A 26,036-nucleotide genomic window follows, 5' to 3' on the forward strand; every position below is an offset into this window, starting at 1 on the left:
TGTAAGTTCATTTGGAAATGAGGGTCTTTACAGATTTAATTCATTAAGATGAGGTCATAATGGATTGGGGGTAGGAGGATGGAGGCCTAACTCCCACAGCTGGTATCCTTATAAGGCCTTGTGAAGACACAGAGGTAGACACATGAGGAAGGTGAGGTAGGACAAAGGTGAAGACCAGGGTGATGCCGTTGTCACCAGGGATCTCCTGCAACCACAAAAAGCCAGGAAGAGGCAAGAAAGGGTTCTTCCCTAAGCCTTCAAAGCGAGCATAGCCCAGCCATGCCTTGATTTCAGAGTTCTACCCTTCTGAACTGTGACAGGATAGATTCCTGTTGTCTTCAGCCACACAGTTTGTGGGGCTTTGTTACAGCACCTTAGGAAACTAATACAGAATGTTCAAAAGTGTCATACTGACAGATACAAGCTACCTCCTGCTTTCTAAGCTGAAGAGGTCTCTGGAGTCACGGTAAGTTTTCCTCCAGGTGAAGCTTCTTTATGGGTCCATTGCATATTTCAAGGTATTTGCCTGGATTTATTTCCCTCTGTCTCGAGTTTTACATAACTAGGTTGTGATGAATGTCATTCTGTTACTGTGGTGACTTTACGCTCCAGTGTCACTCCCCCTCTACTTATCCTAGTGACTGGACATCCCGATGCCTAGACCAGATCCTGGCCATTAGCCTTGAATCCACCTCTCTCATCTCTATCTAAAGCTAATCACAGGTTAATTCTACTTTTTAAATACACTGAAAGTTTTACTTTTCTTCACCTCTACCACCATCACCCTAGACCACAAAGAAATTCAGGATATGTCTTTTCTAAAACATTTTAAGAGCAAACCAAGACTATAAAAGATGGATCCATCTTCTTCAAAGCCAATGCTCTGTGGTTCTACTTCTGGCAAGGGCTAACTAGATGTCTCAGAACCACCCTCCTGCTGAGTGCAACTGGAAATGTTAAAAACATTTTGTTAAACATGTTTGAAGGCATTGGAAAGCAACCAAGACAGTAAGAATTTGTGAGGCCATGACCTGAAGGAAGAAAACTAAGAAGATGAGTCCAGCAATTGGAGCTGCCTATTCCTCTCAAAAGCATTATCAATTTCTTAAGCAAAAAGTATGACCAAGAAGCTCAAGAGAGCTTCTGGCAGTGTCATAGAGTTTAAGGAATAAAAATTAGAGGTCAGGGTCCTCCAAAGAGGAGGGACCTGAATGAACACCCAGGGTTTTGGTTGGAACCAGAAGGGTTCCCTACAAAGAGTAAAGGTCATCTAGAAATATATCTAGCCCTAACAAAAACTGAAGTCCAGCTACAAGTAGTTTTTGTGTCTAACTTGATTAAGGTAATCCAATCCTATTTTGACTGACATAAAAGAAAAAATAGTTAAATCTTCTCAGAAGTAACATAACATTCTCCTAGAGCCGAAAATGACTTCTTCTATATTATTTGTATAATGCCCAGAACTTAATAAAAACAAACAGAAATGCAAAAAGAAGATTAAAAAGAAAGAAAAGCATAGTAGAAACAGTCCAGCAAGTGATAAAGACTTTAAAGTATCAGACATGAACTTTGAAACAATTGTGATTAATATGTTTACGAATTAAATGACAAAATAGAGAAGTTTAGCAGAAAACTTAAAAACTATAAAAAGAAATTAAATGAATATTTTAGAACTTAAACATTAATAATTAAGATTACAAATTCAATGGGATGGCTTTAACCACAAATTATCTAATATGTTGAAGAGAGAACTAGTGAACTGGAAGATAAGTCAATAGAAAATATTCACTTTGAAACACAGAATGACAAAGGAATAAAAAATACAGAAAAGAGCATAAGAAACATATGAAATCTAGAAGAAAAAAATTTCGTAACATATGAACACAATCCCAAGAAGAGAGAAAAGAGAAAACTAGGCATAAACAATATCTGAAAAGTTAATGGTTAAGAATTTCCACGCACCAATCAAATAAGTCTTACAAGCTCTGAGAATAAATAAAACAGAAAATCACACACCTCATAAAGAAACTGCTAAAACCAAAGTGAAATCAATCTTAAAAGCAGTCAAAGGAAAAAACAGATTACACTCAAAGGAGCAATAATAAAACTTACAGCTAACGGCCCAAGAGAAACAATGAAAGTCAAGAGACAATGACAGTTATGATAAATAAAGTAACGATAATATAGAATTCTAAATCTAGAAAAAAACACCCCTCACAAAATGAAGAGAAAACAAAGACTTTCTTTTTTCCTTTGAAACCATGTCTCACTCTGTTGCCCAGGCTGGAGTGAGGTGGTACAACCATGACTCATTGCAGCCTTGACCTCCCAGGCTCAAGTGATTCTCCCACTTCTGCCTCCTGACTACTTGGGACTACAGGCATGCACCACCACGTTCAGCTAATTTTTTTCAATTTTCTTTGTAGAGACGTTGTCTCCCTATGTTGCCCAGACTCAAATTCTTGGGCTCAACTCATCCTCCTGCCTCGGCCTTCCAAGTGCTAGAATTACAGGCATAAGCCAACATGGCTGGCCCAATGACATCTTAGACTAACAAAAACTGAGAAAATTTATCTTCAGTAGACCTGCACTAAAGAAATACTACAAAATATTTCAGATATAAGCACAGAGATGCAGAATATAATAAAGAGCAATGGAAAAAAACCACTTTTGAGTAAACCTACATGACCATCATATTTAACAAACAAGACAAACATTTTATTTTAAAAAATGAAAAAATCTTGTAGGGTTTTGAAAATAAAAAATATTCTCCCTAAAAATATTCCAGAATGTCAGTCGCCATCTCCTTTCAAGACAATTATTAGGTCGACCAGAACAGAAATCCAGTAAACTAACAATGAGATCATTCCAAACGTGAATCCTATCCCCTGCAGTTAGTTTCCATTCAATGGGTATCTGATTTCTTTCAAATCTTTGGATATTATTTACCAGAAAGACATCACTATTCTTTTGGAGTGGATGTCTGTATCTATCTGTGTCTTTGCATATTCTTTCCTTACATTTTTAGAATAGAGAATGCTGATTTTAATAAATGTGTCCATTTTCTGTTCTGATCTGTATTAGCAAACTAACAGAACTTTTAAAAGTAATCCTCCTATCCTCCAATAGTTTTAAAATGTATTTATTTTTCTTTCACAGGTATCTATTCGCTTTTAAATTTTCTTGTTCAAAATCCTACCAATAGTGAATTTACAGCCATTCAGGTTCTCCATAGTGAAAGAATACTGCAAAGGAGTGTCAATAACAAGATGATCAACTGCCTGCCAAAATGAAAAATCCTAGACTCCTTGAAATGAAATGAGAGGGAAAAATTGGAAAGATGAAATGAAGACTTAAACACACCAAAGACTTTTCAAATTAGAAAGTTATACTCATTGAAATGCATCATGTTAAACCACACTGAGCTATTCCCCACACTAAAAATACCATCCCTTTCATCGGTGGACACCGATACCACTGGTCTGGGACTTGCCTGCCTGCCTGTCTCCTATCAACCAAGATAATGTGATGGGGAAGCTTTTCTTCCAGCAAGTCTAATCCTGGGGGAAAAGGAAAATAGAACAGTTTTTTCCTAAGGCAATAAAAAAGCTCCAAAACACTTAATGAGAGGATTCTTAAAATACAGACTGAACAATTAAATTAGTTACCCCGAACGCTTTCTGAAGTTAGTCCTTGAGAATTTTTTTTTTTTTTTTTTTTTTTTTTAAGACAGAGTCTTACTCTGCTACCCAGGCTAGAGTGCAGCGGCACCATCTCGGCTCACATGGCCTCCACCTCCCAGGTTCAAGTGATTCTCCTGCCTCAGCCTCCTGAGTAGCTAGGATTACAGGCGCCTGCCACCACGCCTGGCTAATTTTTGTATTTTTTAGTAGAGACAGCGTTTTGCCATGTTGGCCAAGCTTATCTCGAACACCTGACCTCAGGTGATCTGCCTGCCTTGGCCTTCTAAAGTGCTGGGATTACAGGGGTGAGCCACCACACCTGGCCAAGAATTTTATTTAATGTTTAAAAAAAGGAGTGGAGGAAAAAAACAAGCCCTAAGTCCTCAAGACCAAAAGCCATTTGTTTTAAACATTCTGACTTACCTATTTTTAAAGTTTTGGCTGGGTTCTTTTTTTTAAAAGAAAATTAAAAATAAAGTGAAGGAGGCTATGAAATAATACAATCATAAAATGTGGGTTTCTCAATTTTAGATTATGAAAAACCTAGAATGTTAGAACTAAAGAATGCTTTTGAGATCACCCAGCATAGCTAACCCCTCACTTCACAAATTAAAGAACTAGACTTGACAAAAAGTACAAACAACTTGTGCGTGGCCAGACGTGAACTAGTGGGACAGCCAGAATAAATACCCAGATATCCTGGTCCCTTTACAGACTCTTTCCTGGGCTCTCTCAATTTATCTGCATACAGGGAAGAGTGGGGCAGGCAATCCAGTTCTCCAGGTATTTGCTTCAAAACTTCATCCCAGGAGACTTTCTGAGAACACACAGATACAGCCTAGGGAAAAGACTCCTTCTCATTCCTCCTCATTATTCTCAAATTCTCCTTACGACTTCTCAGTCACCAAATCCTGTTGCTTTAACCTCTTGAACATCGCTCAAACACACCCTCTCCTGTGTATTATCACTGCCACTGATTTGTACATCACTTTTCCTCACCTGGATTCCTGTAAAATCTCTAAACTGCCCTCCCCACTTCAACTCTACCACTTTTCCAACACTCTCCCTCCACACTGAACCGCTCCGCACTGATCACCCATTGACCTCCACACGAAATCTTCTCCACACTGACGTCCCCATTTCAAATGCCATTCTCCACTTTGAACAAATGACTCCCCTGCTTCAAACCTTTCAGGAAGAATTCCCTTATCAAGAAACAAAAAATCTCAATGGCTTCCCTTTGCTTGTGAGATAATACCTGCATTCGTTAGGGTCTTATTGGTAAGCAGATGATACACATAGGACAATTTAAGGAAAATGTATTTCCAAAAGGACCAAGTTTAAAGAAGTTCCAGGGTACAGGTAAATTATAAGGAAACACTCAGAAAGCCCTGGCTAGAAGTACAGCTGTGGGTGGTTGCTTTCCAAAATGGCCCACAAAGATTTTCTGAATTCTGGATCCTGGTATTCACCTCCTTGTGTTAAGTCCCTCACTTTGGATGAGGGCTGGACCTAGTGACTTCTCACTACCAAAAGTGATGGGCTAATATGTCCAAAATTAGTTATAAAAACGCTAGGACTCCTACCGCTCACCTTCCCTCTCTGCCTGTTCTTGTTACTCTTATTAAACAAACAAACAAAAAAAGCCGCCATGTTGTAAGCTGCCCTACAGAGAGACACATGTCGTAAAGAACTAAGAATGGCCTCTGGCAAACAGCCAATGAGGAACCAACTCCACCATTTCAACAGCCCTTAAGGAACTGAATCCAGCCAACAGTCACATAAGTGAGCTCGGGAGTAGACTTTTCCCCAGCTGAGACTTCAGACAAAACCACCATCCCAGTCAACATCTTGATTACAGCCTTTTAAAAGACACTGTGCTGGATAACTCACCTAATTTGTACTTGGATTACCGACCCACAGAAACTGTGACATAATTAATGTTTTTAATCCATTGAGTTTTGAGATAATTTGTTACACAGACAACAGGTGACAAATACAAACTGGAATCACCCCAAGGCCCAAAAGGATGAGTAGAGGAAAAAGACGTCAGGACCAGAAGAGGAAAGCAGTCTGCCTTGAGAGAATCAATAAACTTCAGTAGAGGGATACGGGCAGTGCAAGGTTTTGCAGGGTGAGACCCAGGAGAAGAAATTCTCTGACACTGCTCTTCTCCTTCCCTCCCATGTCTTTCCAGACTTCTACTGACCAAACCCAACTGAAACCCAAAGGTCACAGGAGCCCTGTAAATGTAGTCCTCACAGCTCAGCCTCCGGTGGAGGGAGCAGCATGCAAAGGAGTTGAACATGGGTGTGGAGGCACAAAGGGAAGATACCTGTATAATCTCGAAACTCCTTGGCATGAAACATAAGGTCTTCTGTGATCTGGCCCTAATCTACATATCCAGCTTTATTCCTCAGCCTTTCATCACGGAAACCTAGCTCCATGATAATAACCACTTGAAGTCTCCAGTATTCTCAGTATATGACATCACAAATCAGCCCTTTTACATGCGCTAGTCCTGCCTCTTACACCTTCTCCCTCCTTCTCCATCTGGTTAATTCCTAGTCATCTTTCAAGAACTGAAACAAGTGCCAAATCCTCTGGATGTCTTCTATGACATCATCATCCCCTCTACTGGGATGGACTACATGACCCTCCTACCTCCTCCCATACTCCTCAGTTGCCTCTACCAACACTGTAACTGTCTAGTTCCCCATCTCTCCCCAGCTGGACTGTGGGCTCATTTAGGGCTCAGTCTTCATCTTACATTCCTAGCACCTAACAGTGTCTGGCACACAAATGACACTCAATACATATTTCCTGATTAGACAGTTTCTAATCCTCATCATGCCTTAGTCGCCAGGACCTGCAGGTCCCCAGACTCTCAATTGTGCTGGCTTCTACCACTGCCTTCTATGAATTCCAAACCACGTCCTATCCCTAGATTCCTCCATAGCACTAGATTCTTCCAGCTAGATCTTTCCCTTCTTGTTGCATACCACAGCCAAGGTAAATAAAATAGTGCTACGTTTACTTTCCAGATGTATGCCTAAACCAACTACTGCCAAAGACCTCAAGGGCCCTACGTCATTAGGGAGAGTGACTGTGGGGTATCACAGCAACACAAAGGCTAGACTCAAATTCCAGCAGAAAAGGAATCAATAACCAGAAATGAATGGGTATAGGAAGCCATCGATGGCAAGGCCTTTGATATACAAGAACATTGATTTTCTTTGTCTTCTTCTAAAATTCCTATTTCATCTATGACACTATATACTACTGGCAATGTACAGTGTTGCTACTTAAACACCACTTCTGTTATGTATATAACATATAATTAGAGTACTACAAATAATAATTTTATAAATATCTTAAATGTTATTAGCAAGCCAAAGAAACAGGTTGCCACAAAGAAGATGTCATCTAGCTTTCACTGAATATTAAATCATTGATATTAAAGCTTTTTCTTCTAAAGACTGACTTAATTGGGTTTTATCTCAATCCAATTTAGATTATCTACAACTATCTAAAATATTTACTCCAAAATTCAAAAGACCTTTAAATATGCACATAGTCTCACAACATTGTTTTGCTATTAAGGAAGTGTATTATCTTATGAAAGATCAAAAATTATAAAATGGAACTTTGAAATCATTGCAGAAAGGTATTTGCACATTTTTAGACCAATTTCCTCCCTTTATTGAAGAGGAAATGAAGCCAAAGTATTATATTTATTAAGCTAATGGTGGGTGCATAGAATTCATTTTTTAATTCTTCTTTCTACCTTACATGGGCACTGAATGTATTCTTTTTGTGTTAGAAGTATTTCATAATTGAGAAGGAAGGAGGAAAGGAAGGAAGAAAATAGAAAGTAAAACAAGTAGTAGAATCAGGAACATGAAGTTCTCCACACAGAGCTGGGACCAGACAGGCAGAACCTCCAGCTCCCCGTGTGACATCTTCCATGGCTCCTGACCCAAACAAATCAAATCACTAGTCTAGTTGGGGGAACTCTGTCAAGAGGCATTGTTAACACTACTCAAAGATCCAAACAAAATCCGAAAGCAACCTACTCTTACTCAGAAGCAATCTTAGTTATAAAAGAGGGTAAACATTTTAGAACACCTTTACCCCAGAAGCAAAAGCACCAAAGAGTACAATGAAACTTCAGCATTAAAAATGTGAGACGTGAATCGAAGTCAGCTTTCCCAGGAAAAGCATGAAAGATAAAGATCTCCGACATCTTATTTTCATCATTCCCCTGGCTACTCGGCTCCAACAATGTGGTAACAGTAGTCCATGGTTGATAACATAGTGGTAACATAGGGTGTTAGAAAGGCCACTGCCTGGGGTGGCCAGGCTCCCTGGACATTACCATGGCTTCCATGGGAAAGTGCTGAGTAACCGTAATCAACTTACTCACCCTCTCTATACTTTTAGTTCTTTCACCTACAAAATAAGACTAGAAGATCTCTAAGGAAAGGCTACTAAAATCCCTATGACAAGAGCTTGGTTCTTCTATGTCTTGAGAGAGCCACAAATAATTCTGAAATCAACAATCTAATTCAAAACACCAACTCTCTCATTACCTTGCAACACATACTGTGCCTGGATATTGTAAAAGACTAAGTAAGTGCTTTTCACACTTAGGTGGGCGTCAAATTCTCCTGAGAACATCTTGAAACCCAGATTCCTAAGACCCAGCTCCGACCTAGTAAATAGAAATACCTTGTGGAGGGGGTCCTTTGAGAATGAACATTTTTTATAAAGCACCCTAAATAATGTGATATATAGCTAGGTTCAAATATCATCATTATGTTGGACAATTCAATAACTCAGGGTCCTAAGGATACAGGAATATAGAAAAGGTTAACAGGTCTGGGTGTCTTCATGAATAATTAAGGTTTTCTTTTAAATAGATCTTTAATGTGACCAATACATTTTTCATACACACCTCCAATCCAAACTGTGAATATGAAGGATGAAAAACTAAATTAGAAAGTCTGTTCAAGTCAATAAGTCATGCCTTGGGAAAGTACAACTTCTCACAGTTAATGACATGAAAACATGAAAAGGAAATGAAGAGTGTTCTGAAAAGTGTGGGCTTTAAAAACCAACCCATCAACACTTGTAGGTCAAGAGGTTACCATTCTAAATGTCATTTAAAAGTCACAACAACATTATGGACATAATCATCCACTTATTACTCGAAAGTTTACCCAAAAGCTTCATTTCTCTAGATTTGGCTTTTTAAATGTCAGCAACTGAATCAACATAACGCAGTCCAAGCAGAAATTTCACACTGAAAGTGTCTGACAACAAGAGGAAAAAAAACAGCAACAACAAAAAAGAGAATGAAAACAAAAATGAAAGCACAATTTTTTAAATGTAAATTTTAGTTGTAGGTATCTAAGGAAAGGTTTGGGTTTATGGCTACAACTTTGAATAAATGATTACACAAAAGGACTTCCGCAGAAAATGCTTTGAATTGTCCTTGGCTTCAAAATCCCACCTTTACTGATGATATCTTGAGGATAATATCCAACAGCAGGTAAGTTCTTGGTTGTAGCCAAAGGGTAGCCTACAGCATCAGGAGTAGAAAACTACATGAAAATCCCCTGGTTCAAGTACAACCACGGTTTAAGAAGTCAGGTTAACTAGGTTTAAAATGGTGTCACAGCATAAGCGTGTCTTCTTTCTAACAGACTGAACCAACTCAATGTCCCTTTTATGGTAATTAATTAATATAGCAAATAAACATATTAATTAATATAGCTAATAAAATACACTATCTAAACAAGATTGTCACATGAAAGACATAGTTTCATTACTAATTGTCATTTCTCTAAAGAACTACAGCAACTGACATGTTTGTTACTAAATTAAACCAGAAAAGTGTCCCTCACTACCACCCAAAAAGTAAAAACCAAGTTCTCATAAACCTGCAGGAAGTTTTCTTCCCGTAAACATAATACAAACATTCTAGTAGAAAGGTGGTTGGATTACATGATCTTTGCATTTCTTATTCTTTAATAATTCATGAATTTGCAATCCCCTGAAGCATATAAAAACATTTTTATTGTTTTCCTGTGTCTTAAAAAAAAAAAAAAAAACTCACTGTATAAATTTGCTCTAGACAACTGATTACCAGCACCAACATTTAGAAATTTTATAATTTATTTTCTCTCCAAGTTTCACTGTCTCTACAAGACCTAAACATGTAAAGAAAAAGAGACATTCATTATGGACCGCATTGTGGTCCAAGTAGGATATAAGATGCCTCACTCGATTTATCTAAATTGATCTTCACAATTACCTTCCTCCCACATTTTTTCTTCTTTTTACTGATGAAAAAATTGAGGCTCATGGAAGTTAACGGGCTAACTTTACAGTCACACTGCTAAAGAGTGGTCAAGTTGGAATTTTAACCTAAATCTCACTCCAAAGCCCATGCTCCTACCAGCCTGGCATGGGGTCTCCCAGTTTGGGGATGGGTTAAGAAAGTAACAATGACTCAATGTCCTTCTATTATTCAGTATGCTTCACTAATTGCTCAGCCCCATTAATCTATTTTTTTCTTTACCGCAATTTAACGAGCATCATTCTTAGAGATGGATTATCTAAGTATACTCTTGCAAAGCAAAGAATTACAGAATTTTACACTCAAAGCAAGAATAATTTGAGAACTCTATTTTTATAAGGAAAAGAGAAAAATTCACCATATTGATCATCCAGGAATATCTATTTCCACATTGCCCACATAAGTAACGTAGACTGCACACAGAGCCTCTCAGAATGCACTGAAGTGAGCAGAAACTCAAGTAGTTAGTGAAATAAATGAACATTAACTTATTTCCTTATTAACATACAATAGGTTAAATTTTCACAAACATGCAAACATTAAAAACGTTTATAATAAGAAGCAATTTTGTCCTCAAATTCAGCATATACTAAAATAAACTATGTGCCATATTTTCTTCCTTTAAAATGTATTCTTTTTCCAAATATTCCATTTCAAATTAATAGAACCAATGATTTTCATTCACCCAAGGTCAAAAACCCAGTCACCTTTGACCCTCTACTTGCCGCCCTATATTCACTCAGTTTCCAAGTCATTTTTAATCCAGACTTTTTAATTCCTCCTGTTAGTTCCTCTCAATTCTGCAGGTGATTTCATAGCCTATATTAGTGTCTCTCCTTTCCCTCTCTATCTTTCACACAGACACAGAAATCTCTCTCCGAGAGCCTCTGCTCTATCTTGACAACCATCATTCAATACACTGGGGCAAGATTCATAGTCCCAAAGAGATGTTGCTCTTACAACTCTTGGCACACAAGTTTTTCATAATTAAATTGCCTACATAACATCTGGCTCCAGCCAGCCACTCTTCCCAAAATCCTACCTTCATTTACTCCTTATAATGTATCCTATGCCCAAGCTAACCAGTTCCTGTTGCTGTTACTTTCCCCAGCTCTGTGCCCTTGCTGAAACATCTCATCACCTTGTATGTTCTTCCTCTCTGCTTTCCACATAAAGCAATCCTGCACAGATTTTAAAACTGAGTTCAACGACCACTCTTCCACAAGCCCATTCTCACCTCTGAGGCTGGGAGAAGAACTGGCCTCCTCCTCTAAAATTATATAACACTACTTGCATGTCTATTTTGGAAATTAACATTTAGACTCTATAACAGTTACTTGTGTACATCCTATGTCTCCTACCAACTATAAGCATCTCATACAAATATACCTCTGTTATCTCCCACAGCATTCAGCCCAGATTTTGTACATACTACAAGTCTGAAGAACTTTCAGTTCATACATCTTACACCAAGGACTTTCCACTGAAGAAGAAAGTGTCTTCCCCATCTGCATAGCTTAGGCAACCTTTGGGTTTAAAGAAAACTAAATGGCATAATATTTTTCAAGTGTTAAATACCAAGTGCTCAAGTATGAACTTACTTGAATTTTAGAACTAGAGAACCAGAGGATGTGAGAAGAAAATATTCATTTATCAGTAAGGCAGTTTAGGCAGAAAACATTTGTCTTGCACAGAACAGACACAGAACACAACAGTCCACAGGGGCAGCACGCACAGAGCTTGACCAGATGCCTTACTTTGCAGTAGACAATCATGTTAGGAGAACTCTCCTCTGGGTCAGCAATCCCCACTGCTCTTTGATCCCCGGATCCCTGAGCCATCCTGAGTGTCTTCACTCACACTGCAAAAATAAATGAATAGATCATTAAGTCATGAAGGAATTATATAAAGAGGGCTTTGAAATGCAAAGAATTAAGTAACTGTTGACAGAAGCCATGAAAACAAAACATGACATTACACGATATATTTTTTCAAATTTAGAGGATGATTATAGTCTTACTATCCACAAATATTCTTCTAATCCCCAAACAACATGTTATGGATTTTCAGCTCGGAATCGCACACTCCAGGAGTAAATATACGGCAGTCTTAATCTCCTGAAAACGCATGAAGCCAATCATTTTGCTGTTGAGTTCACCTTGCCAAAGCTCATTTTCTGATTAATTCTATGCAGTAAAATATGAATATTTTATTAAGGAAATCAAAGTCTAGACCACAAGGAGATACCACTTCATACCCATTAAGATAATTATAATTAAACAAAAAACACTCAATTAAGTCTTGGCAAGGATATGGGGAAATCAGAATCCTCATACATTGTTGGTAGGAATGCAAAATGATACAGTCACTATTGAAAACCGCCTTGTGGCTCCTCAGAAAACGTTGAACATAGAATTACCATATGATCTACCAATTCCACTCCTCAGTACATACGTAAAATAACTGAAAGCAAATATCAAATACTTGTGCAAAAATGTTCACAGCAGCACTATTCACAATAGCTAAAAGGTGGAAACAACCCAAATGTTCGTCAGTGGATGACTGGATAAATACAATGTGTACAGCCCTACGATGGGGTATTATTCAGCCGTAAAAAGGAATAAAGTACTGACACATGCTACAATGTGGATAAATCTGGAAAACATGCTAAGTGAAAACATGCTAAGGGTGAAAAAAGCCAGACGCAAAATGTCACATGTTGAGTCTATTTGTAGGAAATATCCAGAATAGGTAAACCCACAGAGTCAGAAAACAGATTGGCAGTTGCCAGTAGCTGCAGGGAGGATAGAATGGGTGACTGCTTAATGGATCCAGAGTCTCCTTCAGGGCCCTCGAGAGAGGTGATGGCTGCAGAACACTATGAAAGCATGAAATGCCACTGAATTATACACTTTAAGATGGCTAATTTTAGGTTATGTGAATTGCACCTCAATTAAGAAAAAAATATAGTTAATTTGGCCTTTTTAAAAAGCCTGAAAAGATAACAGTAAGATAAGAACAAGCATATGGAATTTTTGAGTGAAGAAGGAAGTTCAGTCCTTGATGTGACACTGCATTTGTTGTGTGACCTTGAGCAAGTACAAGAATCTATTGGGTTTGTTAATTTCCTGTTAAAACAAACATATCGAATGCCTGCTATATGCTCTGAGTCATGCCAAGGCACCTTCCTCTACATTGCTCTCAGCAGTAAAACATGAATTCCACCAACTTCCTCACAGGTAAGAGTCAAATAAGCTGAGTGTGAGAGTAGAGTACTAAGCCATAAAAGTCCTATACAAATGTTTTCCCTAATATAAGAGGCTGCCTCATATACACCATGGAATATTATGCAGCCATAAAAAGCAATGAATTTGTGTCCTTTGTAGGGACATGGATGAACCTGGAAACCATCATTCTCAACAAACTGACACAAGAGCAGAAGATCAAACACCGCATGTTCTCACTCATTGGCGGGTGTTGAACAATGAGGACACATGGACACAGGGAGGGGAGCACTACACACTGGGGTCTGTTGGGGGGAAATAGGGGAGGGACGGTGGGGGGTGGGGAGTTGGGGAGAGCGAGCAAGGGGAGAAATGCCAGATATAGGTGAAGGGGAGGAAGGCAGCAAATCACACTGCCACGTGTGTACCTATGCAACAATCTTGCATGTTCTTCACAAGCGCCCCAAAACGTAAAATGCAATAAAATAAATTAAAAAAAAAAAGAGGCTGCCTGGGTTATTTGCACAAAATTCAGAGGCTTTTCATCAAAGAAACTCTTATAAATATCATACATGACAGAAAAGGCCATTTCAATTTAAAATAAAAACTTGGGAAAACATTTTATTATAAAATAAGCTGCTATCAAAGGTCATTCCATAAAAACAAATTTGGGTGGAAAATGCGAGAGAGATAGGAATTTGTAATTTACCCTAAGAATTTACCCAAAATATCCCATTTGAATCACACTACATGCTTTCCTCACTATTTATGAATTACAATGTATCTTAAAATTAGATTACATAAAGAGGTAAAGAGCATCATTCTATAATAGTATCTCTATCCACTATAATATGAGGATTTCTATGAATATAGTGCTACATGGAAGCACTGATTATCATCTGATCAATGGCTTTTAAAATTAAATGAACACCACACTGTTTTATTTTTAAACTACTTAGTTGCCTACTCCTTTGCGTTAATACAGAATATGACAGAGCATGAAATAACAATTATATACTCATTTATCCATGTAATAGAGACCTTTTGGGTTTCTGTTGCTTTATTTTAAAAGGAACACTTCCACTTTAATGAGCATATTCTCTTCTGCCTAGAAGACTGTGTTATAATAGCAACGTTAGAAACGACCTAGAAACAAAGGTGTCAGGCCTCCCTCCGCCTATGCCCGGCCACCCCTCCCACCAACAGAAGCATTTCTACGTGTTAAAACAGGCTGATGCTCCAGAGTCCAGACTTAAAACTATGAAGCGAATGCAGATAGTGCCTGTGTTAAGAATTTTAGGAAGCTTCATATTCAGTAGAAATGTTTCTATTTTGGGTTCCTCTATTAACTCATTTTGAAACTCAGACAAGCTATTCAGCTTTCCTGTATCTGGAAAGAATCATTTCTAAAATAATAATATAGCTACTTTCTAGTCCATATATCAACAATGTTGGAACTGGATGTGAAATCTACATAGGTAAAGATTTTCTAATTAAATTCATCGACTATAAGCTGGGGCTTGTGCAATTAAAAGACTAGGTTTTCATTCATTATAGTATGGTGTAAAATATTTCTTCTAAATGGAGTACAATAGAAATGGAGTGTTTAAATTTAGTGGTAGAGAAAAATGGAACGTTCTTCATTGTATTTATATATACATACACACAATAAACAACCCAGTGACTTCTATATTAATATTTGAAGAATGTAAACATTTTTCTGAAAACACATAATTGTATGTCAAAAGAAAGAAAGCATGTTAATATTATTTTCCTATACTGACTCATTGCTAACCAAAGAGGAAACCTGAAAATGGGCTAAGATCTTGCATTTCACAATCTCCAAGAAGAGACAATATAGCTTGGTGGTTATAAGCTGCCTCTCATCCGACAGATCCACATCTGAATCCACGCTCCACCACTTCCTAGCTGTGTGATCTTAGGTAAGTTACTTCTCCTCTCTGTGCTTTTAATCCCTTACCTGTCACACACCACAGCCCCAGCAGAGTGGAAAGCCCCCTAAACTAGGAGTTCTGGTATCGCCTGCCCCCTGCTCCTTTGCAACTAACCAGCTATCAGAACCAGGTTACAGAGCTTCCCTGGCCTCAGTTGGGCATTGGCTACAAAACCTGGCATCCTTAGAATTCCTTCCAGCTCTGAACTAGGACCTCAGAACCTCACACTTCTAACTTTCCTTCAAAGGCTCTCGCCAGACTGTTCCATGCCACCTGTCTCTGGCATTAGTGCCTACATCCCGGCCCATCTCCTCTATTCATGACAGTGCTCAATGTTTCAAAGAATAAATCACAAAACCACTGGAGTGGAGCATCCGCTGTCTGACTCAGCATCCGTCCCCACGATGGAATTCCTTTACCACACCACCCACGCTTAGGTTCTTTAGGACTCAACATTTATTTGAGCAAATATACTAAGCGTCTACTTTCATAAGACTCCATGCTAGGCCCTGGGGATATACAGATAAATCAGACACAGATCCTCTCCTTAAAATGTTCAGAGTCAGGTAGGAATAACAGATGTGCTCACAGAAAGGACATTGTAACGTGTGCCTGCTCAATTATGATGGCACAGAGTAGGAGGAGGTGACAGATGAGCAGAAGCCTGGGAGAAGCAAAGTTTCCCATTCCGGCCAAGGCCATGCACAAACACAGGCAGAGGAATCTGACGACCAGAAGCGGCTCAGCTCTGAGCTAGACAATCAAGAGAAAAACGCCACAAAGATAATCTGATCCAAGAAAGATTAAGCAGGAGACAGCCAAGTGTGGAGAGTGAGATAACAGATTCACACCTATCTGAATTTGCGAGACTTCACTTACTTGTCTATCAGTGACTTCCTCTGCTAGAAAGTCAGTTCTTCATAGGCAAGGACTTTGTAATCGGGGTTCACCCCTCTCTCACCTGACACATAGGAGGTACTTAAATGTGTTTGAATAGATGATGGAACTGATAAAATTCCACCAAGATACAGTGTTGCAGAAGATTCATCTGGATAACAAGTCATTAAAACTGGCCAAAAGGGTGGGCACGGTGGCTCACACCTGTAATCCCAGAACTTTGGGATGCCAAGGTGGGCAGATCACCTGAGGTCAGGAGTTCAAGACCAGCCTGACCAACATGGAGAAACCCTGTCTCTACTAAAAATACAAAATTAGCTGGGCATGGTGGCACATGCCTGTAATCCCAGCTACTCAAGAGGCTGAGACAGGAGAATCGCTTGAACCCAGGAGGCAGAGGTTATGGTGAGCCAAGATCGTGCCATTGCACTCCAGCCTAGGCAACAAGAGTGAAACTTCATCTCAAAACAAAATAAAACAAAACAAAACAAAAGGCCAATAAAGAAGGCTCTTGATCAACAAAGACCCATGTGTAGTATCACACACGAAGATTTTCCCCAAGGTTTATTGACATGAACAAGCCTGGACTCCGCAGCAATCCACTTCTAGAATTTACAAGCAATTTACGTAAGAAGGAATAGGTGGGAGGGTAGAAAATATAGTGAGGGGGTTGCTCTGTGCAGGACAATTGAGCACCTGTGATACAAATGGATTCTTGAATCTTTGAAAGTCAGGATTGTGCCTGCTATCTACTCCAAACTTACATTGCATCTGTAACTTACAGTTACAACAAATGCCCTCTGCTTATGATGCCAGCCCATCTGGAACAAGCGAAGCCTAGGGTTCAGCAGCTAACAATTTTGAGCAGAGCAGGAAGAAAGGGCCTTGACGGTATAGGAAAAGGAAGGGCTTGGGAAGTCAGACTGGGAATCACATCTCAGATCTCGCCTCACTAAGGCTACATGTGGCCTTAGACAATGGACTCTCCACCTTAAATTTCCAGCTCCTTGCCTGGAAGATGAGACCCCTCCATCACACAGGGTTGTGTCTGAAGAGGGAAGAGAGTAAGTCATGGAAATGTCCCAGCACAGAATGAATGTAGAAACTGACCAGTGACCTTGTTCTAAGCCAGTGTTTGGCCAAGTAAAATTCCCACGCCACTGGCATCAGAATCAATGGAGAATCCCACCCCAACCCCCACCCTCAGACGTTCTCACTCCTGCATCAGAGAAGCAGCCTTCAGAGGTCCAATGACCTCCTCAGGTGATCCTGACACAGAGCTAAGAGGAGAAGCAACTACAATCACCCTACAATGTCACTGAAATCACCATGGCTTGCAGCTGAAAGCTTTAAACACCATGCCTGCCACTCCTAGTGCCCAGCCCTCAAAACCCTATTCAGGGAAATGTCATGCAGGAGAAGTAATCAGACCATGACTGTAATATCATTTGAATATTTATGCTGCCATATAAGAATTTCTGTTGATGTTACTTCCTCTCCTTCATATTAGATCAAATTCACATTGTTTGCCTCCGCCCATTAAAACCCAATGGATTTTTTTTTCTGACATCAGCAATGTTAAGCACTTCAAGAAAAAAAAAAAATGTACAAGCTGCGTGCCGGCTCGGTAGTACGAGCTTGTTTATATAGCTCTAATCTGACTGAGTGGGCAGGAATCCCAAGGGGAAAGAAGGAAGAACAACAGCTCTAAATAACAAATCACTCTTTCTGTTATAGCCGAGTCTGCCAACTTGACATTTCCTATATATTCAGAGTTCAAATGCTCAATGACAGACAGGGTGTCCGTTTCAGGTAATGCACCAAAGATCTCAAAGTTCGGCAATAGCACTCAACCCCTACAGGCCAATTTTGGTGGCACTGGAAGGCACCCAGTATTTTACTGGGTTATAATCACCTCATCATTTTGGGACATCGACTAGAATTCAGTGGTTCCCAAAAACTTGCCCAAGGACCTGAAATAGACTAGCAGTCTCAGAATAACCTGGGGGAGATTCTAAATATACATACTCCTGTTTCCCATGCTCCAGAAGTTCTGATCTAGTTAGTAGGCCAAAGGTGGTCCCTGGAGATTTACAGATTAACCATTTTCCAGATGATTTGTAAGTAGAGCCAGGTTTGGAAACCACTGACCTAGATTCCATGGAGCCTGCCTTCCCTTCACTTGATCCCTTCATCCCATCCCATGCTGCCTGATGTTTGGGCAGACATGCTGATGGGGGGCTCCAATGAAGTGGATAAAACAAGGTTCTGGGGTCAAAAAAACTGGCTCTCAATCCTGCCTATGTCACTTAAGTGCTGTGAGACCATAAGCAACATATTTAGCCCCCCAGGTCTTGGTTTCCTCACCTACAAAATGGAACAAATACTAATCACTCTGCAGCAGTGGTTCTCAGCCTGGCCTGCTCATTAGAATCTCCTGGACAGCTCATCACAGCAACCACAACAGGCAGATGTTATTACAGCTAGTGCTCGACTTACGACCACGCTCGGGACCACGGACCGGTCGTAACACGATTTGGTCGTAAGTTGAGTAGGCTATATGTACAGTTCAAATGGTGCACGCGGAGATGGTAGTGCTGCTGGAAGCTGGTCCACACTGTCGTACGCCCAGCTGGGCAACATTTGCGCTGCCAGACGCAGAGCAGTCATGGCTAGCGATTGTGGTCGTAAAGTCGAATGGTTGTAAGTTGCATAGGTGGTAAGTCGATCAATACCTGTATTCCCACTCTACGGATGAGAAAATTAAGACTGAAGAACATAGGTAACTTTCCCAAAGTAACACAGTTCGTCAGCCAAGCAACTAACATTCAAATCCAGGACTGACACCAATGCCCACAGTTTTTCCAAAATGTCCATCTTGTGAAAACCCCTACATAAAGTAGATGTTTAGTACAAAGCCTGGTACACAGTAAGTCCTCAACTAATCTGTGTTTCCTTCTTTCTACTTGCTAGTTTTCAGTGAAGTTGACTACTCCATTCCAATCCTACCTTAAGACTTATAAATAAATACAATGTTCTCTAAGCTGCTACACCTGCCTGACAGGCTAAACTAATTAAATTACTAAAGATATATATATCTTAGACTGGACTCTCCAACCCTAAATTTCCAGGGATAAAGGGATCAAGTGAAGGCAAGGCAGGCTCCATGGAATCTAGGTCTAATACCTTAGAACAAGGTCACTGGTCAGTTTCTACATTTATTCTGTGCTAGGGAAGCACAGAATGCATTTCCATGACTTACTCTCTTCCCTCTTCAAAAGCAACCCTATGTGATGGAGGGGTCTCATCTTCCAGGCAAGGAGCCAGAAATTTAGGGTGGGTAGAGTCCATTGTTCAAGATATATATATCTTTGGTTACATATATGGAGAGCGAGAGAGAGAGTGAGCTTGAGAGAGCGAGCACGCACGCAGGCAGGCCAGTTGCAGTGGCTTATTTCTGTAATCCCAGCTCTTTGGGAGGCCAAGGCAGAAGGATTGCTTAAGCCTGGGAGTTCAAGACCAGCCTGGGCAACATAGCAAGACCCAATCTGTATTAAAAAAAAAATACAAAGATTAGCCAGGCGTGGTGGTACATGCCTGTAGTCCCAACTACTTGAGAGGCCAATGAGGGAGGATCACTTGAACCCAGGAGTTGAAGGCTACAGTAAGCTATGATCATACCACTGCACTCTAGCCAGGGCGAAAGGGTGAGGACTGGTCTCTGAAGTAAAAGTGAAAATGTTGCATTCCATCTGCTAAAATTTCTAAAAATTAAGCTAGGAGGGAGAGGTGGAAAGATCACCACGTAACAGGACACACTGGCCCTGGGAGTCCTGTTCCTGCAAACTCTGCTGGAAAACCAGATCTACCCAGGCATCCTCTCGCACCAGGGCTCTGAACTCCACACTGCTCTATAAACCCCAACCCCTCTGACTCCCCACAGACTCATCCCACCCTATGCACACTTCTGTAAATAGCATTCCCACCATGTCCTTCCACCTCTTCTCTGAACTTTAACCTTCTGTGACCTTAATGGAAGCTTGCCTTCTCCTCTCCTGCAGCCCTCTGTCCTCACGCCATATATCTCAAGACCAAAAAGTAGGGCAGGCAGCCTCCTGGCTCTCCACTGCTGCTTCAAATGATTTCCCTCCCTCCCTCCAACATAAATCCCTGCTCTGTGGCACTCAGGCTGTCTGGCTTTGCCCCTTTCTGCTCATCCTCACTGCTGTTTTCTACCTCCCTCCTGCTTATGCCTTCTCATTTCCTGAAGACTCCAGCTTCCAAGAGTCAAAGACCTATCAGAAAAACCAGTTTCTCAGTTCCTTATTTCCTCACCTCAACCTTTTTCCTTCTGAGTCACTATCTCGCATGGCCACATCCTAAACTTAGTCATCACTAATGACTGTACCACCTCAAATCCCACCACAAGCATCCTCCACTCTGTCCACCCTTTCTCTTTTCAGCTCACTTACTTACTCTGCATTCGCTGCAAACAATCTTCAAACTCATTTAGACATTTAATCCACTGAACACAGCATTTTTACTATCCATTCCAAGGGTACTTCACTTGGCCTTCACGTCCACATTGGCTCATCGTTCTTCTCACTCATAATCACTCCCTTTTTCCCATATCCTCTACTCCTGCATCTCCCGCTCTGATGGTTAATACTGTCAACTTGATTGGATTCAAGGATGCAAAGTATTGATCCTACGTGTGTCTGTGGGAGTGTTGCCAAAGGAGATTAACATTTCAGTCAGTGGGCTGGGGAAGGCAGACCCACCCTTAATCTGGTGAGCACCATCTAATCAGCTGCCAGCAAATGTAAAGCAGGCAGAAAAACCAGAAAAGGAGAGATGAGCCTAGCCTCCCTGCCTACATCTTTCTCCCATGCTGGATGCCTCCTGCCCTAGAACATCAGACTCCAAGTTCTTCGGCTTTTAGACTCACACTGGCTCTTCTTGCTCCTCAGGCTTGCAGACAGCCTATTGTGTGACCTTGTGATCATGTAAGTTAATACTTAATAAACTCATATATATATATACACACACACATACATTCTATTATATATATTCCCTGGAGGGATGGAATAGAATATATGTGTATATATTTATATATATATATTATAAATTATACATTATATATATTATAAATTATAAATTATACATATTATATATGTGTGTATACACAGATATATTATACATATAATATATACATATATTATATGTATATAATATATATGTATATGTATAATATATACATATGTATATATATGTATATATTATATATGTGTGTATACACATATATAATATATAAAATAATATATACACATATATTCTATTAGTTCTGTCCCTCTAGGGAACCCTAAAACACCACCTTTCTGTGTCATATTATCCTTTTAAAACTCCAACACTGATGGAACCCAACTACCCACCAACCCCAAGCTCCCATCCAAACAGATGAACAGACTGCGCTGGAGAGGAAGTAACACAATCAGGCTGACTAGCTGCATTAAATTCATGGCCACAAACATTAAATGAATAGTCAACGCTGCCTGCCAAACCTAAAATGTTTTACTACCAAGCTTGTTTCTCCCTTTCTGAAATGGCTCTGTCATATCTTTTCCCAGCTCGTATTTAACACAGTCTTAGCTGATGAGCTCACTTCAAAATTCATGGCAGAAATGGAAGCCAGCAGAAGGCAAGTCCCTTATCTTCAGACACCCTCATCCAAGCTACCATGTTTTCCATCTTTCTTTCCCTTATAGGGAAAAGTTTTGCTGTCAAAGGTGTTTGAGCCAGATCAACTCCATGTTGAATAGGGGCTGTGTAAAATGAGGCTGAAACCTACGGGGCTGCATTCCCAGACAGTTAAGGCATTTTAAGTCACACGATGAGATAGGAGGTCAGCACAAGATACAGGTCATAAAGACCTTGCTGATGAAACAGGTTGCAGTAAAGAAGCCAGCTAAAACCCACCAACACCAAAATGATGATGAGAGTGACCTCTGGTCATCCTCACTGATACACTCCCATCAGCACCATGACAGTTTACAACTGCCACGGGAAGGTCTGGAAGTTAATATGGTCTAAAAAAGGGGAGGCATGAATAATCCACCCTTACTTAGCATATAATGAAGAAATAGCCATAAAAATGGGCAACCAGAAACCCTGAGGGCTGCTCTGTCTATAGAGTAGCCATTCTTTTATTTCTCTACTTAATAAACTTGCTTTCAGTTTACTCTACAGACTTGCCCTGAATTCTTTCTTGCACAAGATCCAAGAACCCTCTCTTGGGGTCTGGATCAGGATCCCTTTCCTCTAACATTGCTATTTACCAAAGGGGAATTCTAATATATTTGCTCTTAATTAGATGGTTATAGAACATTCCTGCTCACATACACCCTACCACCACACCAGCCTGGCTCTGGTAGTAACAGTGGATAACAGATAAAAGACTTCCAAGCCACAGACTCCCTGAGGAAGGTAGTTAAGGAAACCTAAAGTCAAGAGAGGAGACAAAAACAAGGGGCGGGGGTGGGGCGGATTTGAAGCCTCTAGCACCTACAGCTCAACAAATACTAAACACAGCCCCACTCCTGGCCAGGTTAAGTAAAATCTCACACTAAATGCTTACCTACCTCAGTTCTTGTGACCCAACACATCCTGTCTGGCTTTCAACAAAAAATTATAAGGCATGCTGAAAGGCAAGAAAAACACATTCTGAAAAGACAAGCAATCATCAGAATCAGACTCAGTCATGTCACGGATGTTGGAATTATCTGTCGTTAACAGGAAATTTAAAATAACTATGATCTAAAATGTTAAGGGTTCTAATGGAAAAAGTTAATGGTAATGAAAGCAGAGAGACAGAAACACTTTTTAAAAACTCCTTCAAAAAGGAAATCCTAAAAATCAAAAACACTGTTAACAAATGAAGAAGGCGTTCCATGGGCTCATCAGCATACTCAAAATGGCCAGGAAGAGTAAGACCTACCATTCAACAGCACAACAGAGTGACTAATGTCAGTAACAACTTAATTGCACATTTTAAAATAACTAAAAGAGTGTCACTGGATTGTAACACAAAGGATAAATGCTTGAGGGGATGAATACCCCATTCTCCACAATGTGATTCTTATGCATTGCATTCCTGTATCAAAACATCTCATGTATCCCATATATACTTATACATAGAAATATTTATATATAAGTACAAATATTATACTTATTTATAGGCATTGAAGGTCAATCATGAATTTTCAGACTAAAAAGAGAGAATTAAGGGAGGAAAAAAACCCAGAGCAGAATATTCAGGAACTCTAGAACAGTATAAAAAGGTGTAACACAAATGTAATCATAATTCCAAGAAGGGAAGAAAGAAAGGAGAAGAAATATTGGAAGGAGTAATAACTGAGAAGTTTCCAAAATTAGTGACATACAATAAACCACAGATGCAGAAAAATCAGAAAATACCAATCAGGACAAACACCCAAAAAAAGAGAAATGAAAAACTCCACCTAGGCATATCGTATTCAAACTGCAGAAAACCAAAGACAAAGAGGAAATCTTAAAATAAGCCAGATCCTTACCTATAGAAGAATAAGGATAAGATTTACAGAATCCATGCAAGCAAGAGTGTGGAGTGAAATATTTTAAATGTTGAAGAAAAAAAAAAAAAAGAAAAACGCCCACTTAGAATTCTACATCTAGTGCAATTATCCTTCAAAAGTGGAGAAAAAATAAAGACTTTCACAGACAAGCAAAAACTGAGGAAATTTATCACCAGCAAACCTGCTATGCAAGAAATGCAAAAAGAAGTTCTTCAGGCAGAGGAAAATTATACAGGTCAGAAACTTGGATCTACGAAATGAAAGAACAAGCACCGATGAAGGAATAAAGGTAAAGCAACATGTTGTATTTTTCGTACTCGTAATTGATCTAAAAGAAAGAAACAGACCCTTTTGAATAATGCTCATAGGACAAAAACTATGTATTTTAAAAGGCTAGCATGTCAATGCCTAACAGAGCTCTGGAACAGCCCTTAGCAATTAACCAGCTCAAAGGTTGGTAAACTTGGACCCATGGGACAAGTCCAAGCCTGTTGTCTGTTTTTATATGATCTGTTTGCTAACAATGGTTTTTACATTTTTAGATGCTTGAAAAAGTTGAAAGAATATTTCATGACACATGAAAATTGTCTGAAATTTGAGTTTGTGTCCATAAATACACATTTATAAATACCTGTTTGTTTACATATTGTCTGTGATCACTTTTATGCTACAGCAGCAGAGTTGAGTTGTTACAACAGGGACTGTATGGGCCAAAGAACTAAAAATATTTACGATTTAGTCCTTTACATTATCATTTTTTCTGTCTCTTGAACAAACCCAAGCCTTTGTTTTTTAGAGGCTGGCACTAAGGCCTGGGAAGGTCAAGTTGCATTCTAATGTCATCCTGCTGGTTAGCAATAAAGGTCAGCATTTAGAGCTTGGGTCTTCCCTCTCTTCTCACATGAGAGGACTTATATCTTGTAAGTATGGGTTCCAAGATTATAGTTTCTAATACTGCTGACTATTGGGACTGCAGAAATAACATTTTATTATTCTCTTATTTCGCATGAAAGATTGTATCACTGCTAGAGAAGAAGTGGGAGTGACAGAGAAGCTTTGCCAATTTTGATACACAAGAAGCGGATGACTAAGAGATGGATGACATGTTCCCAGGGGACCTAAGAAGAAAAGAGCTCCTATTGGCTTTTTCTTTTTTAAAGAATGTCAGTTTTATTCCTTGAGATTTCATTGCTTTCTTTTTTAAAAAAGGACAGGTAAAATCAGTATGTTTATATGTAAAACTAGGCATTTAAATGTAATGTAAGGTGCACCCCTTCAATGACTCTGTAATGCCTCCATTTGGAGCAGCAATGGTAGACTTTGCCTCTTCTTAAGCTAGCAACATTTAACAAAAGAAAATCTTTTCAAAAAGCTCACCAGCCAAAAGCATTATAGATCAAAGAAATAACAACTGAATAGGTTCTTGGGGTTTGTTTTACAGTTTTACTCATACCATGTAGATGACAGACAATAACAGTACCATTAGAATTTACGGTACCAATTCCTACGATGATGATCTAACTTGTAACAGTCCAGCCCTTGAGAACAACTATAAAGGTAGAGCGTATATAAAAAGAAGAGCTTCCAAGGCAATGAGGACACATGGGATCAATATCCAAGAGAAAAAGGAAGTATAGAGGTGAGCCGACTATTCTGTGTAATCTTGGCTTTAAGGCATTTAATCAAATTCAACGCCTCTTCATGAAAATACTCTGGGCAAATTTTAAATGTAAGGGGACTTACTTGATCTGATAAGCAGTATTTGTAAAACACTTACAGAAATATTTATAATATTTAATAGTAAAACATGGAAAACTTTCCCACTGAGATTAGAAATGAGACAAGAATGCCTATTATCACCACCTGTATTCACCATTACAAAGTCTTAGCCAATGCAACAGGCGAGAAAAACAAAGTCACAGTAATTAGAAAGAAAAAAGTAAAGACTCTTTCACAAGTAATTGAACTGTGTACATGGAAATTCATAATTTATGAATGCAATTACTTTTGCACCAATCTAATACACAGAACTATTAGGATTAGCCAGTGAATTCAGCAAAGTCAATGGATACAAGGTCAATATATAAAACTCAGTTGTATTTTTACATATCAGCAACAATCAGAATATGATATATTTTTTAAGGTATCATTTATAATAGCATCAAATAATTTCAAATACTAGGAATATATCTTTAAAAGATGTGCAATAATTTTACAACATAGAGGGATACAAACACACAGAAGTGACAGAGATCTAAATAAATGAAAGGATATTCCATATTAATGGATTGAACTTGTCAACA

The 26,036-nt window shown here is 39.3% G+C and overlaps 1 protein-coding gene across 10 annotated transcripts in view; it reads right to left on the reverse strand.

Moving 5' to 3' along the window:
* RGS6 (regulator of G protein signaling 6) overlaps positions 1–26,036 on the reverse strand; it is a 640,379-nt gene that overhangs the window by 596,142 nt on the left and 18,201 nt on the right. For all 10 annotated transcript variants that reach the window (XM_037738572.1, XM_037738569.1, XM_017528742.2 and 7 more), the window contains exon 2: positions 11,805–11,908. In XM_037738572.1, coding sequence (XP_037594500.1) covers positions 11,805–11,888 — 84 coding nt within the window. In that variant the 5' untranslated portion in view covers positions 11,889–11,908. The remainder of the gene's footprint in view (positions 1–11,804; positions 11,909–26,036) is intronic.

The sequence above is a fragment of the Cebus imitator genome, unplaced genomic scaffold (genome assembly GCF_001604975.1).
Source record: "Cebus imitator isolate Cc_AM_T3 unplaced genomic scaffold, Cebus_imitator-1.0 Scaffold54, whole genome shotgun sequence".
Classification (NCBI taxonomy): Eukaryota; Metazoa; Chordata; class Mammalia; order Primates; family Cebidae; genus Cebus; species Cebus imitator.